Source organism: Polypterus senegalus, chromosome 16 (assembly GCF_016835505.1).
Source record: "Polypterus senegalus isolate Bchr_013 chromosome 16, ASM1683550v1, whole genome shotgun sequence".
NCBI lineage: Eukaryota > Metazoa > Chordata > Cladistia > Polypteriformes > Polypteridae > Polypterus > Polypterus senegalus.
This window is the reverse complement of record NC_053169.1, coordinates 41,692,049-41,708,835: the sequence shown is the minus strand read 5'-3', so window position 1 is coordinate 41,708,835 and position 16,787 is coordinate 41,692,049. Positions and strand designations below refer to the sequence as shown.

Below are 16,787 nucleotides of genomic sequence, written 5' to 3'. Positions count from 1 at the left end.
AGAGTCTGGAGGAAGAAAGGAGAGGCACAGAATCCACGTTGTTTGAAGTCCAGTGTAAAGTTTCCACAGTCAGTGATGGTTTGGGGTGCCATGTCATCTGCTGGTGTTGGTCCATTGTGCTTTCTGAGGTCCAAGGTCAATGCAGCCATCTACCAAGAAGTTTTAGAGCACTTCATGCTTCCTGCTGCTGACGAACTTCATGGAGATGCAGATTTCATTTTCCAACAGGACTTGGCACCTGCACAAAGTGCCAAACCTACCAGTACCTGGTTTAAGGACCATGGTATCCCTGTTCTTGATTGGCCAGCAAACTTGCTTGACCTTAACCCCATAGAAAATCTATGGGGTATTGTGAAGAGGAAGATGCAATACGCCAGACCCAACAATTCAGAAGAGCTGAAGGCCACTATCAGAGCAACATGGGCTCTCATAACACCTGAGCAGTGCCACAGACTGATCGACTCCATGCCACGCCGCATTGCTGCAGTAATCCAGGCCGAAGGTGCTGTACATGCTCATACTTTTCATGTTCATACCTTTCAGTTGGCCAACATTTCTAAAAATCCTTTTTTTGCATTGGTCTTAATTGATATTCTAATTTTCCGAGATACTGAATTTGGGACTTTCATTAGTTGTCAGTTATAATCATCAAAATTAAAAGAAATAAACATTTGAAATACATCAATCTGTGTGCAATGAATGAATCTAATATACGAGCTTCACTTTTTGAATGGAATTACTGAAATAAATCAACTTTGACATGATATTCTAATTTTATGACCGGCACCTGTATTTTCTTGAAAAAAAAAAGTAAAAAGTGTTTCATTTTTTGGCTAGAAAAATTATATATTTATTAAATCTAAACTTTTTACTGTAAAACATGTAAAACACTAAAAGTACAAAGAAGTGTAGAAAGTATAATAATAATAATAATAATAATAATAATGCTGTCACAATGTGTCGTTTGTGTGGTATATCTTGAAGCACAGTGAAATATACAATCCAACATCACAGTCGAGACAATAGTAGTGTGATTCCTTGCAGATTTTCTTTTCAGACTGATCAGCTTTTGGACAGCATACTACACATGTGTGATTGACATGAGGCTCACTTTCGGATTTATCAGAATCACTTTTAATTTCACTGGCCGTTTTAATTTCACTGCCTGAAGACAGATTCACTTCGTTATCACTGCTCATATCACTGGCTAGAGCATGCAGTACCTGGGAGGCTGAAAAGCATTTCTTACAAGACACCATTATGAGGCTAGGACAAGACTTGTCTACACCATTGCCTAGGTAACACTCGGCCCAGTTGCTTACGCAAGACACGCCTATATCATTTCTCGAGTAACGCTCGGCACTAACACTTTTATAGCCAGTGTGATCCTCAGGTCTAACGCTTATGCGAGACGTGTCTATATGGTTGCCCGAGTGATACTTGGGTCTAACGCTAAGGAGGTTATAGCAGAGAAACGTTCTGTGTGTCTTCAATTATAGTTTACTTTACTGTTTCAAATTTAACTTGAGGGAGGTCACGTCAGCTTGTAAAGTTTGTGTATTCTCCTCTTTTACTTGTCTGAAAGCCGGTCTTGACAGCAAAAAACAACCCTACTGCAAGTTAATCAGATACAGTACCAGGAAAGGCATATGTGGGGATCACTTTTACACTATTTCACTTCTCCTGCATCTGTAACAAAAAGGAATTGTGTACTGTAAGTGTCACTCTGTTAGCATAGAGTGAACAAATGTGGTCTGAATCATGATCTGAAGCAGCCCACAATTTTACCTTTAGACTTCAAGAGAGATTTTGGATGATAAATTGGACTGGACTACCAATATTGATGCTCTATGCAAGAGAGGACAGAGCCGACTATACTTCCTTAGAAGGCTGGCGTCCTTCAACATCTGCAATAAGATGCTGCAGATGTTCTACCAGATGGTTGTGGTGAGTGCCCTCTTCTACACGGTGGTGTGCTGGGGAGGCAGCATAAAGAAGAAGGACGCCTCATGCCTGGACAAACTGGTGAGGAAGGCAGACTCTACTGTAGGCATGGAGCTAGACAGTTTAACATCTGTGGCAGAGCGACGGGCACTGAGCAGTCTCCTGTCAATCATGGAGAATCCACTGCATCCACTGAACAGGATCATCTCCAGACAGAGGAGCAGCTTCAGTGACAGACTGCTGTCACCGTCCTGCTCCACTGACAGACTGAGGAGATTGTTCCTCCCCCACACTATGTGACTCTTCAATTCCACCCGGGTGGGTAAACGTTAACATTATACAAAGTTATTGTCTGTTTTACCTGCCTTGCACTCTCCACACTGCATTTTTTAACTTGCACTGCATTTTTATCACTATTTAATTAATATTGTTTTTATCAGTATACTGCTGCTGGAGTATGTGAATTTCCCCTTGGGGATTAATAAAGCATCTATCCATATTCATTCATCACTGATGCTCCTGCCAAATGTAATTTCAAAAAGGCTGTCACTTTGAGTAACACCGAGCAACTGAGCTACCCAACATATATCTATCTGTCTATTGTAAAAGGCACTATATAGGCGCCTGACCTGACAAGGCTCAGGAGTCCCAGCTGCAGCACCCCCTGGCGGCACCTGTGAGACCCAACCGGGCTGCACCCAACTTCAATTCCCATGGAGCCCTGCAGGAAACCGAGGTACCACTCCAACCTGGGAGGGCTGCATCTAGCATCCTGGGGGAGGTATTGCACTGTCCATGGCTGCTCCCCCTGAACATATAACAAAGGGGCATGGACCCCAGCCGTCCGCCACACTATCTATCTATCTATCTATCTATCTATCTATCTATCTATCTATCTATCTATCTATCTATCTATCTATCTATCTATCTATCTATCTATCTATCTATTTTAACTCTCTGTTAGGTTCGCTTTTTAAAAGTGTTATGTTTAAGATATTTGAACTACAATTAGTCACAGACTCTCACAACTAACAACTAATAACAAAATGGAATCTATCATCTATGAAAGCTCTTGAGCCACCACAAGCCTACTTAGGTTACGTTTGTAACTCCACAACATTATGGGCTAAATGTAGCCTGCTAATGCATGAAATGTCAATCCATTATTATTTAAAGTGGCTCATTATTACAATAATCTTATATAATATGCTACTGTGGCTGTCTGTTTGTCTGTACAGGATTTTAAATCACCTGTTGCTCACAAACCGTTTGACCTATTGACCTGAAATTTGGTACACATATCCTACGCGACATCTACTATCTGATTTTGGGGTGATGGTTTTTATTACTCTTTTTATTTTTATTTTATTTTATTGTAGAATCAACTTTTGGCAGCAGGCAGCAGGGCAGCCGTGTGGCACATGCGTACGGGCGCCGTTCTCATCCCTACCACCTTTGCTGTCACTTCCCCTACCTCTTCATATCTTAAATCATTCTTGAGGCAGATTGAACACTTAAGTGCCAGCTTAAGTGAAACATTAAGGAAAACGTACTAAGTAATTGCAACAGAAAAACTAACTTAATCAGTTTTAATGCAAAAAGATGCTGACAGAAGAAGAGATGAATTTGGCTGCTAGGGTGCAGAAAAGAAGAGCTGCTCATGAAGCAGCAAGTGCATCAACCTCTGAGCAAACGAATGCTAAACGTAGATGAAAACTATAAGTCAAGTGTATTTACTGCACATTATCGTGCAGTCTGCCGTTACTGGTATTTAATAAAGAAAAATGTGATCATTGGCTAATTGGCGTGTGGACAGATGTGGAAAAATCTGTTGGTCCCCTTACAGCTCATTGAAAAAGTGCTGTATAACTCCATGTCATATCACACATAATTCGATTCGAGTGACTTTTCAAACTAGCTGTTTTCATTAATTAGTATTAATTAGTGCAATCACTCATTCAACGTATTTAAATAGAGAAGAGTTGTCACTCTGTTGTGTGGTATCATCGTGTGTCCTGCACTGAACATGGACCACAGAAAGCCAAGGAGAGAGTTGTCTGAAGAGGAAAAGGCTGTAAAACCATCTCCAAGCAGCTTAATGTTCTTGTGACAACAGTTTCAGATTTTATTAAGGTTCATGGGACTGTAGTTCACCTCCGTGGAGGTGACCTCAAGAAGAAAATCAACTCCAGAATGGGCAGAAGGATGGTGAGAATGGTAGACAAAAAGCCAAGGACAACTTCCAGAGAGGTACCATCTGATCTTTAAGGTCAAGGTCCATCAGTGTCTGATGAATGAGAGTGGGCTTAATGGAAGAAGACCCAGGAGGACTCCAGTGTTGAAAGAAAAATATAACAAGCCAGACTGGAATTTGCTAAAATGCATGTTGACAAATCAAATGCTTCTGGGAGAATGTCCTTGAAACAGATGAGACAAACAGATGGAAAAATGAAGCATTCAAAGAAAAGAGCACCTACCGTGAAACAAGGAGGAGACCTAGTTATGTTTTGGGACTCCATTGTTGCATCTGGCATGGGCCTTCCTATGTCCCTGTGCAGGGAACGATGAAATCTCAAGGCTATCAAGACATTCTGGAGCAGAATAGTTTTAGAAAGTGTTGGAAAGGTATGTCTTAGTTGCTGGTCCAACAGAGTATTGACCCAAAATACTTCTATGAGCCCTGATTTGAATCCTATCAAACATCTATGGCAACAACTGAAACATGCAGTCTAGAGAAGACCCTCTTCAAACCTGACATAGCTGGAGAAGTTTGCTCAGGACGAGTGGGCCAAACTACTTGCTGACAGGTGCAGAAGTCTCACTGAGAGCTCCCGGAATTCCTTGTTTGCAGTAATGGCCTCTAAAGGTTGTGCAAGAAAATATTAGGTTAAGGGTCCCATCATTTTTGTCCATGTCATTTCATTTGTATTATTAGTTAAAATATTCTGTTGAATCAAAAGTCTAAAGCAAAGTCTGATTTTTATTAAATATGGAGTAAATAATGATGGGTGCCAATTACTTTTATCGTTTTCAAGTTATTTCAGAAACTATTGTGGGGTCTTCTTTTTTTGTGGAGGGGTACCGACAAATTTGTCCATGTCTGTAAATCACAAATTTAAAATGCTCCAACTTTCAAATTGGTGAACTTAAATCCTTAAATGCAACTGAATGTTGCACCATTTGTACCTTTTCTAACTTGTTTTAATATGATTTTTATAATGCAAGGCGTAGAGAGCTAGAACTTAGACTTGCTAGAACTTAGACTTGGTAACTTTGAGTGTAAAGTCCTGGAAAGAATGCTAGTTTGCTTCAGGCTTCTGTCATCCACACACTCACACCTGGAGAACAACACAGCCATCAATGAACCTAACATGTACATCTTTAAGATATGGGAAGAAACTCGAGGCACTGAGAAATTGCCAGGCAGATGTGGGGACAACATGCAAACTCTGTACAGAGTGAGGCTGGCCTGGAGCTGTGAAGGAATCAGAGCTAACCACTGTGCTGCCCATGTGGTGTATGTGTCCAGGTCTGATGCCAGTTGTTTTTAGGGGCCAAGATCTGTGATGCTGATGAGCCTAATGCAAACTTTTTTAAACAAATTAGTAAAGCCTCAGAGACCATTAACCTCAGACAGTAAAGTGACGTCAGGCTGAGACAGAAGTAACCACTGAAGAAGAACATAAACTGAATTCAGAATGAGACAGAAGCAGCCAATCAGCTGCCCCTGTCTAGGTTTGAGGCGGGCCTTTCAGGTGCAATACGTAGTGTAATATGGCCGAAGTGTCAGGGCGTCATATTACAGGCTCTCTGCTAAGAAGCCAGTCACAGTGCAGGTGACCCAATTCAATTTGTATCTTCTTTCTTCTCTCTTTTTTTTTTTTTTGCTGCCAGCTTGTTTTGTCCTCAGGATAACGTGGAAGAGGCCCTGCTTCTCCTGCTAATCAGCGAATCCATGGTAAGATAATGTTCTGCCTGTACAGGCTCACTACGTTTTCCATTTCTTTCAGCTGTGTTGACCTGATGTATCCACATAAAAAATTATAAAGTATTTCCCGTTTTGACTTTTTTTCTTTAAAGCCGTAATGTATGGTGCTGCTTTCACAGCATGTAATAATGCATTTTCCTGAAAAGAGTGCTTAACTAATGTCTTTAAAAGTAAACTGTTATTTGTGACCTTTCTGTGTGATATCTCTGTGAAAATATGCAGCCTGGTCCGGTGTAGTGCATACTTATTTATCTGTTGCTCATTAATGTAAAGCTAAAATAATCTGGAACAAATTACAAAACTTTAGGGCAGCAGAGCAGCAAAGTAGATGCCATTGCTGCCTCAGAACTCCACAACACTAAGTGTTTTAAGGTTGTAAGTAAGTAAAATTATATTTATACAGCACATTTAAACCATTTAAGACTGACTCCTGTCCTGGCTGCGGTTTACGTTAAGCTTGTATGCTCTCCTCTGCCCATGTGGATTTGTATTCTGCCACATCTCACATCCTTAAGGCGGTCCCGCGACTGAGTAACACCCCATCCAGCCTTGGTTTCTGCCTTACTGCCGGTATGCGCTATGGTGTCTCGTGTCCCTGAAGTTGGATCAAGCAGGTTGTTTCAAAGGATGTTTAACTGGTGACTTTCAGAGAGTGCATGGGAAATTATGTCAACACTTTCCATTGAGTCTTTGAATTGAGTTTAAAAGACTGCCTAATCATTTCCTGCCAAAGGGGTAAGGGGTCCTCTAGTGCACAGTGGGTCTAGTGTATAAACAAGAGCTCCAAATTGGCCATGTTAGAACTTAAATCCAGACTCCTAGATCTATGACAGAGCAGTTCTGCCCACTTCACTAGCATTCTTAGAGCTATGAAGCCTAAACTGGTGACATGGGACTTTAAGAAACATGTTTTCCTTGCGGCAGCCATGTTATAATATCAAGAGAGTCAAACGTATGCTTCTTATGGGATTTCTGAGTAGTGGAGAATGAATGAATGAGAGTGTTTCTGTCTGTCAAGCACGGGCAGCATTAATGTGTGGCCTTTGTGGGACTTCCCAAAATAGACCCTGCATATAACCCCCAGAGATTGTAGAATGCATGTACTGTAATAATCATAAGAGTCCCTGAAGGGCTAAGTGGAAATATTAAAATAATTATGGACTAAAAATCTGAGCATTCTGCCACTGTTAAATTAAGAAGTGTTTGTCTGAATTTAATCTACTGGAAGACTGTTCGGGCTTGGCCAGTACTTGGATGGGAGACCATCTAGTAAAAGCTTGGTTTGTTGCTAGAAGCGGCCAGCAGGGGGTGCTTACCCTGTGGTCTCTTTGTGGATCCCACTGCCCCAGTGCAAAGATGGGGACACTGTGCAGTAAAAATGGCGCAGTCCTTCGGATGAGACATAAAACCGAGGTCCTGATTCTCTGTGGTCATAAAGGATCCCTGGGCATCCTAGTAGGGTTTATCCCAATGTCCTGGCTAAATTGCCCACCATGGCCTCATCATTCTGGTCCCCTAATTATCCCGTGTCTTCAATTGGCTATGTCTCTCACCACTTCACTGCCTAACAGCTACTGTGTGGTGAGCGTACTGGCACAGAATGGCTACCAGTGCATCATCTAGGTGAATGCTACACATTAGTGGTGGTGGAAATGGCTCCTCACTCACTGAAGCACTTTGAGTAATGAGAAAAAGACTATATAAATGTAAAGAATTATTATTAATTTATCTAAAAAGATATAATGTGAAGAAACAAACATAATCTTTTAGAATTTACCATAGGATACAGATGATAGCAACTGATGCTTTAAAATATTAGTATACTAGTTGCTTTCACTGGATGACAAGCTCAAAATACACAGTTACACTTAGATTCTTGCTAAATTGTAACGGAAATTAGGCTTATCTGACAGAATGGCTAGGTTTGGTGTGTCCTACATTACCAAGCACAAAACGTTTGAGAAGAAATTTACAGCTTCTGTTTGAGCAGAAGGACGATCACAAAAATACAAAACAAATACAGTTAATCTCTTTCCATCCACCCATATAATTACACGCTTGTCTATCCTCCTTCGTCTCTCCCTGTCTTCCTTCGCTGTCCAGAGAATATGGGGCTGATGATTTGTTGTTTTAATGAACTGGACAGAATTCAATTTGTAAAATGACTGCTATACTTCATGTCTTTCTTGTAGGCCTGGCATACTGGCGCGTGTATCAGTGTTTTGCTTGTTCCCTACATTCTCAATTTGATTTCTTCTTAATGTCACTAGCAAACATAATGGTGTCTGAGCTAATATATCGGTACACAACCCTGTCCCCAAATGCCGTGAATGCTTGAATGAGATATAAATGATGCACGATGTTTGTATCCTCTTGATGTATAAACTGGGCGCTTTCACCCCATAGTTATGTTGGCCTTTTCATGAATATAACCTACAGATACCAGCAGAGACAACATCTAGCATGCCATGTCCATATAACCTGCTCATGAAGGTGATTTGTTCTTTGTGAAATGCATACATAAAATGAGAGGACAGCTGCTATCAACACTATTCCAGGCAGACATTTGCAAAGAATGAATCTAAAGTGAAGTGAATAAAGGGCACCAATAGCCCATTGAGAAACTTGTGGCGGACCCTGTGGAACATCGAGCTAGGAAAAATAATTCAAAGTGTTTTGTGGCTGCCCTCAGGGACAGGTTGATGGGGGTGTGGTATTGTTAGGGGTTGTAGAGGCCTTCATCTGAATGGATTTATAGCTGCTTCTTCATAGGCCATCTTGACCAGTCCAACTCAGTGCTACTAAAACAATGACATCTTTCACACATGGAAGTTGTGCCAAAAATTTACCAGTATAGTTCAAGGATGAGTGCATCTGTGAACAAAACGAAATCAAAATTCTCAAGAAAGTTGACTCTAAGCACACTTCCCAGGGATTTATGTGTGAGCAAAGCATAGTTTGGCCATTATTACAAATGGCGAGTTTGGGTTTTAAAGACAGTGGAGTATTTTTTGGTTTAATAGCAATTTTACATCTCTCTGGAATGTCAATGTAAATAAATATTTTGTAAAAATACATGCATCCATTTTCTATCCCGCTGAATCCGAATACAGGGTCACAGGGGAGCCAAACCCAGGGCACGAACCAATCCTGGGCAGGGTGCCAACCACAGGACACACAGGGCCAATTTAGAATCGCCAATCCACCTAGCCTGCATGTCTTTGGATTGTGGGAGGAAACCAAAGCAAACCCACGCAGACACGGGGAGAACATGCAAACTCCACGCAGGGAGGACCCAGGAAGCGAACCCAGGTCTCCTAACTGCGAGGCAGCAGCGCTACCACTGCGCCACCGTGCCACCCTAAATATATGCCTGTAAAAACAATTGACCTGAAGAATAGGCTGCCGTCTTGAACCCTGTCGTCTGATATACTCTAATCAGTTGGTATTACCAGCACTTATCCTGGGGTGCATGCTGTTGTGAATTTGGCGTGGTACAATCTGAATGAATAAGAACTTTGTTATGCCACAAATGAAGTAATTCCTTATTATTAACTTGACATTGTAATCCCAGTTTTTGTGCCATTGGAGTAGTGGAGTACTAGAAAAGAAAAGAAAAGAAAATATCATAGTGACTGAAAAATAAAAGCAACCACACCACATTTTGTTCTGGGACCCTCATAAATCTCTTGATGTGATGCTAAACCTGTGGCCTCTTAGTTTCAGTAAATGGTGGTATAATTTGAGGATGTTACTAATGCTAGAGGGGTGTATTCAGTTCAATTCATTTTTTTTGTATTGTGCTCTTCACCAAGTGCAGGCGCAGGGAGCTGAGACATGTTTTCTGTTTAAATGCAATTACAAATTTTACTAATTACATAATGAGTACATAAAGACACAAAGTAGTGTGAAACTGCTTCAAATATCATAAATTGAGCTCCTAATATCTGTCAATGAATTATGTGCCTTAATGCCTATCTGTCTCACAGTCCATGTTTATTACTAACTGTCTAACTTCAGTCTAAGAGCTTATACTGTTGTCACACAGAGCTGACATTAAGAACATTCCATTAGTTTTAACTTATAGGGAGTGAAACAGAACCTATGTTAAAGCTGCATTATAGTTAAATTCAAACAAAGCAAAAACTAAAAGTAAATTTACCATTAACCTCTTGGCTCTTACAGTCCTGAAGATCTGTGGATCCATTAAGGTAGGTATGTAATTGAAGAAGTTCAAAATACAATATTACTTTTTTGAGGTGTACGGTTAATGAAATATAACTAAATCAACTGTTAATTTATTATGTCAAATTTTAGTATTGAGTATCTGTTGTTACTTCATGATTTTTTGGGACCGAAAGTGAAGTACACTTTTTCTTAGCTAGTTACAGCGGGTCTGTTTTAACTGAAATATTACCTGCTCCTTCAGATTCTTCCTTGGTGCTGTCCCTGAGTAAATGCCAGATGTGATTCCACTCTGTTGAATCCTTGAGCAAAGCCCTTAACCTGCAATTGCTCCGTCCTGGGTATGACATTAACCTGCATCCAACCCTGCAAGCAGGTTCTCCAACTAGCAAGGGAAAATTTGGGGGTTGGTGGCAGGATTGGCACTCCAGCCACTGTAAAAAAACTCACACTGTTCCATCCCATTCAGACTAGGTTACACGACTGCACTTGGGTCCTAATTTGAGGTGGTTGCTGTACCAGTGCATGCTCCCAAGCCCTCTCCTACCAATCCATATAGCCACTTGGATAAGGCTGTTCACCACTCATCTGTACAAAATAGTATAGCTCTTCTTGGTTCTTTCCAATATCCTCTTCCTCCACGTTCTAATGGTCTCTCATGTGCAGTGTTTCTTTAAATATACTGTATATTTGATTGCACACGCCTGTGGGAATTGCAATGCAAAGTTTCCTATTTTTAACATGATTTCTTTACAAATCTGAAAATTCTTTACAAAACAGTTATTTGGAAAATAAACAAGTAAGTTTTGTCATTTTGAAACAGTTTTGAAACATTGAACTTGAACTATTGCTGTGTGTTCACAGGCCAGCAGGGACACAGTCATCAGCAGGGCACCAGATCAGCTGGAGGATCGAGCTGTGAGCCTGAAAGATGCAACTGCAATTTATGACCTGTTGTGCATAGCCATGGCCAGAAGAGGGCAGTATGCCCTACTTTCAGAGGTAAGTCTCAGTCTAATTTTGATAGGACTGGGCTAATATGAAACAAATTCCATGTGAATGTGGGAGAAACGTGCTTCACTCTTTGTTTAATAGTTTAAGCCAGAAAGCACTTTATTGGCGCATGTTGTAATAGAGAGGATTAATTAATACTATGTTTTATCCTAAAATTTTTCATTGTGTTTTATCTTTCTTGTCTTAAACTACTGTTATTTATATCAAAATGCTATTTTTAGTGATTGATTTGATGACCAATGCTATGCCAGTGGTGTCACCTGAATTGATGTGATCACCAATTGTGATACCATTTTGCCGCAACTATTAAAGATGGTGGCACCCATTAACATGTCAAAGAAACATAAAATCTTTTAAACATGTCCTTTCCTCCAGCGAAAAATAGAACTATTACTTACACTGTCTAAACAAAACCTATTACTTTTATGAAATGTTTGGTTAATTATTAGTTGTCAGGTTACTCCCAGTAACATTTGAATTTACCTAAATGTCTCTCAGAGCTGTGAGTAATATAGTTAAAGTCTGTCTTCTAAGCATGCTGGATGAGATATATTGCCTTATACAATTATGTTTATTGGTGAAGCAATTGCTAAACTGGATTTGAATACATTTCAAAGGATTTACAGGTGCAACAGCATCAAAAAGGGCTTGGCGAGGATAAGTCATTTAGCTTGGTACACCTTGTAGATCCTATTCACTTGATGTTTCTAAAATAATAGCCATCTGACAGTTAAAGTGCTTTTACTTATTCTGCTAAACAGATGGTTCTGTAGGCAGGTTTTTTTGTTGCATAATTAAATTATCTTACTTTTATTTATTTGCTTAATAATGTTGAATTCTCCCACACCTTATGCTTGTCTTTGTATATGAAATACTTTGACAGATTGTGATTATGACCTGCTTAGGGTTCCAAACTGCACCCAAGTGGGATGTCTTCATGATATACATCTTCACCACTCCATGTGATTTCTCGTAACTGTGTGAGGTTTTCTTTATTGTTTGTTACATTATGTACTTTCTTTGTTGCCTCAGCCCTTGTGATACAATACAAGAAAAATGAATTTTTGAAGTCACAGCATCCACTCAGTTAGATAGCAATATGTCAATAGAACATCTGAATGCCCAGGTCATGGCACACTGGTGGGTGTGAATGCTGAAAGCAACCCCACTGCAAGCGGTGGCGCTTGCTTCTCCACAGCCCATACCACTACCAAACATTTATTCCTACTGATGGAGCAGTTGATCAGAGGATCCCACTTTCTTCTGAATAAATAGGTTATTATGTTTCCATGACATCCTCCAGCTGCATTAGGACAGACCCAAAACCAAAAGTACTTTCATCAGAGTTCACATTGAAGGTGAGAAATGTATTCAATTGGTCCAAAATGAATGGTTCTTATACTATTTTTCACCTCATTCTGACACTCTGACATTCACAGATAGGCCCTCCCTCCCTTCCTGGCCTGGTGAAGTGGTAATGTATCTGTGAATCAAAGTATAAGCTTGTGATACCACTCACCACGCCATTCTGCAGACTCCTGATCTTTGTAAGAGTGAAATAATAACTGGAGATGGTCTTCTCAGGGTCCACCTCCACACCTTTGGCAGAATGGCCCAGAAAGATTAGTTAGCATTGCAAAGGCTGACATTTTAATTGGAAGGACAATAGGCATGATGTAGTTTTTGGAAGTCTCCTGGTTCTGGAGGTGCTCAGGTTGATTCAGAAAGAAGATAATGATTTGTTCAATTTAGACAAAGTAAACCTTCTAAAGTTTTACTTTCCGGACTTGCTCCAGTAATTATTGAAATATGGTCACAGTGTTGACAAGGTAAAAGGGTTCAGAATGAAACTGTAACAGAAGATCGGGGTCACCACCATCATCTTCTGCATATTGCCGTCCTCAATGCACAGTTGTCAATACCCCAAGCACAGGTCCAGGGATGATAAGACTCTTTCACCGAGTATAGACCTCAGAATATTGTAAACTGAGGTATGAGGTAGACATCCTGTCAGGTCTTGGCAGTCAAACCGTGATAGTAGGCACAGAATCTGTGTAAACCATCAGGCTTTTACTGTACATGAAGATGATGGGAGTGTCCCATAGAGAAGGTAAGGTTTTGAGAATGTCAGCTTGGAACATTTTGGGTACCTTCCGGCTTTTGTTTACCACCTGCATGTACTCTGCATTTTTTTTATAGGTAGCTTTTTGGTGGTATAAATATTATGCTTGATAAGCTTGGTCACCAACACAATAAAGAACACACCACCTTGAGCTTTTCAGAGTTATTGGTTTCATTAATGTTATGCTTGACCTTTGGTATAACTAAAGAATTTTTGCATTGGCTAATAAGACATCATTCACTTTCCCACCACAGGAACTTTTTTCAGGAACCAGTGACTTTTTAGAAAGCCACAAAAATGTTGCATTCCCATCACAGGAACTCGGGCCATTTTTAGTTCCTGGTACTTTTTTAGCTACTACTCCCAGGTGTGACCCGTCATTTGCACGATAGACATATGCGCACCAACAAAATAGCGGAGATTAAAATGCGCCGTCAAAATCGCCCCGACAAAATCACGAAAGTTTCATTAAATATGAATTACTAGTTTAAAGCATATATAATAATGTTTATTTTAGAAGTCAATATTATGTGACACGGCATGCCATCAGCATGGCACGCAGATAGTCCTTAAGATCACGCCCTTCATATGTAGGAAGAATTGCAGCAAGGGCGTCCCACTCTCTTGGCCTCTCTCGCGATTTTGTCGTGGCGATTTTGTCGGCGCGCATTTGTCGAAAACCAGTTAGCGGGTTTGTCGGCGCTCATTTGTCGGTCGCGGTTTTGTCGGGGCGCATATGTCTATCGCGCTTTTGTTGGTGAACCACTCCCAGGTAGGTATTTTTCTTTCAGTCATGAATTGTCATGGGTGGAGTTTGGGTAGTGAATTGTGGTGACTGGTTGACCATAAGCACTGGTGCCAGTTTATAAATCTGTTAGTAGTTTGGACTCACGAGAGTTATTAGCGAAGATGGAGTGCAACACTTCAAATTGCATCACTCTTCATAACTGCCTTGCTGGTGTGCCACTTAATGCACCGCATCAAGGCAATCACCTACCCTGTGAACATGTGATTACTTTGAAGCAATAAGGTGCTGTAGTCCCCTTTGAACTCCTGATCGTGCTGCACTTCATCCTGTGTCACTGTTCATAGTTGTCTCCCAGTTGTGGTGCACCATTCACTGAATCGAAGCAATCATCTCCCCCATTAAGTCCATTGTGCATTGAAGAAATGGGGGGCAGTGACCCCCATGAATTCCCGAACGTGCCTTACTTTGCCTTTCATATTTTGCATAAAAGTTGTGGTTCCTGTTGTGCGGTGGTAACATAACCCAATTGTCCCAGGACTTACATCGTACAGGAACTCATTGGTTCCTGAAAACAAAGTTCCTGAGGTGGAAAAACTCCCAAAGTGGTAGAACCCAAATCTGTGCAAGTTAAACTCATCATAATGTGGATGTATTGACAACTGAGCTATGGTGATGGAATATAATTCCAATATAAAGGGTACAAAAAGGCGCTCGTCATACAGACCACAGGTAAGGCTCTGGATATGTTCTCTTCCTTGGTTCTTCTAATATAGAGGCCTCCCGGCTGGTTAAGGAGGACCGGCTGTCCGCCACACACTGTTTCCAACAGTATGATCGGTAAGAGGCGCACTAAAAATGTGAAATATTTGTCAGCAGAATGAAAGAAAGAAAGGAAGCAGATGCGGCAGCATTTTTAACATGAGTTTTTAATGACAAGTTAGATTCTAAAGTAACACTGAAGTTCTTAACACCTGACGAAGGAAAGATGGTGCATGTTATTAGTGCTAAAGTAGCCAGAAGGTTTAAGAACACTTGTAGAATGTATGAACATTAAGTCTCATCCCTCCATTTTCAAGCCCATTTAATCCATTTTAGGCTGGTGGGGTACTGGAACTTCTAATTTAGTTAGTCAAGAAGCACACTCACTCTGAGCTGATTTAAAATCTACAATTACTCTTAACATGCACTTTGTTAAGGGAGAAAACACACCCAGGACAAGTTCCACAAATGCACAGTTTATTTTAAATGATGTTGTGAACTGAATGGGTTGCTGCCATGAACCCACTTGGGTGGTATAAGCTCTGGGGCCCTGTAGCCATTTATTAGGGAGGCTGATAAGGGAAAGTGGACGGGTCTGTGGCAAGCAAAGAAGACGCCATAGAGGCCACAATGAGCCTTTTTGTCAATCGCTATCATTGTTTTTTCGTCATATATTATAAACACCTACATACAGGTTATATATACATACAATATATACTGTATATACATAGATTTAGATATAAATATACAGTATATGTAAGCACATGCATATATGCACCAAATCTTAAATGAAAAAGAATCCACTTAATCCTATTAGTCTTCCTTTAAGCTTCTTTTTGAAATGCCAAGCCTTAGCTTTACTTTCCTATCTCTGAAATCAAACCTTAATTAAAGGATTACTCTGGCAAACTCTTTAGGAGACTACTTTTATACTTTTGTGTCATTTTAGAAGCATAAATCCCTGACCAAATTCCTCCAACACCTTCATTCCTTGAGGAAGTGGCGATTAGGATTCCCAAAGGATGCCCAGAAGTTTCTAGTTTATATTCTACCTTCACTTTTTAAGTTTCCGTCATATTATTTTGAACTTTGGGAGGGCACCGGGGGAAGAAAAACGGCAGAATCAAGGAGAGGCAGAGGCCTTATGCTTTTGAAAGCGGAGTAAAGGGCTGTGGGGAATGTGACACCAAAAGTAAGTGAGGGTTGAAGGATCTCGTCAAGACTAGCTTAACATTCTTGGACACAGCAGCTTAATCTTGTTATTTATTAGCATTATATGGTCTTTTATGTTTTAATTGTATACAGTTCTCCAAGTTGGTAAATACATATGAGATATGCCACAAAAAGCTATTTTGTATTTTTCAGCATCGTGTGATCAGTAGGGAGCACTCTTGAGACATCTACAAACCCAGAATAAACTCCACTAAAGCCAAAACTATCAATTTTAACAGTATGCACTAACAGAAGGATTTAGAAGAACTAAACAACCAAATTATAGATAAATATTAAAGTCCTAACTGCCCATTTTGGTGTAAATAATGTAAACATTAGCCCCTCATCTATTGCCTATTACACTTAAACAATAAGCGCACTTTAATAAACCTCCTCAATTCACCCTACTCATCTACTTGCCCTGCCGTCACATTCTCCTCTTGAGCAAACCTTTTTTCCACCTTTCATTAAACTTGATTTTCAGTGAACTGCTGAGATAAAGAACTGGTAGTACACTCCCAGCCTGTGACCACCTCTAGGTGTCTCCAGGGTCTCATGTGCTATGGGAAGGGCCTGAGGCCTTACGCCAAGAACACTGTCGGTTGGTCACATTTTATCCTACATCATCAACAACAACAACTACAATTTATTTTTTGTAAAGCACAAAATAACACAATTTGTATTCCTGATCACTTAGATGCTTACATGACAACCCCAGGTTACCAGCCTATGTTAATGGGCAGCAGGAAGCCACATTAATACCGTGGCACCCCTCTGTGGAGTGGCAACTGTGAGGTTAAGAATCTGCGGTGCTG

General features: G+C 40.5%; 1 protein-coding gene across 2 annotated transcripts in view; it reads left to right on the top strand.

The window, feature by feature from the left end:
- The window catches only part of ttc7a (tetratricopeptide repeat domain 7A), a 450,183-nt gene that overhangs the window by 110,756 nt on the left and 322,640 nt on the right, over positions 1 to 16,787 (top strand). For both annotated transcript variants that reach the window (XM_039737925.1, XM_039737924.1), the window contains exons 8-9: positions 5,839 to 5,902; positions 10,982 to 11,119. In XM_039737925.1, the coding sequence (XP_039593859.1) occupies positions 5,839 to 5,902; positions 10,982 to 11,119 (202 nt within the window). The remainder of the gene's footprint in view (positions 1 to 5,838; positions 5,903 to 10,981; positions 11,120 to 16,787) is intronic.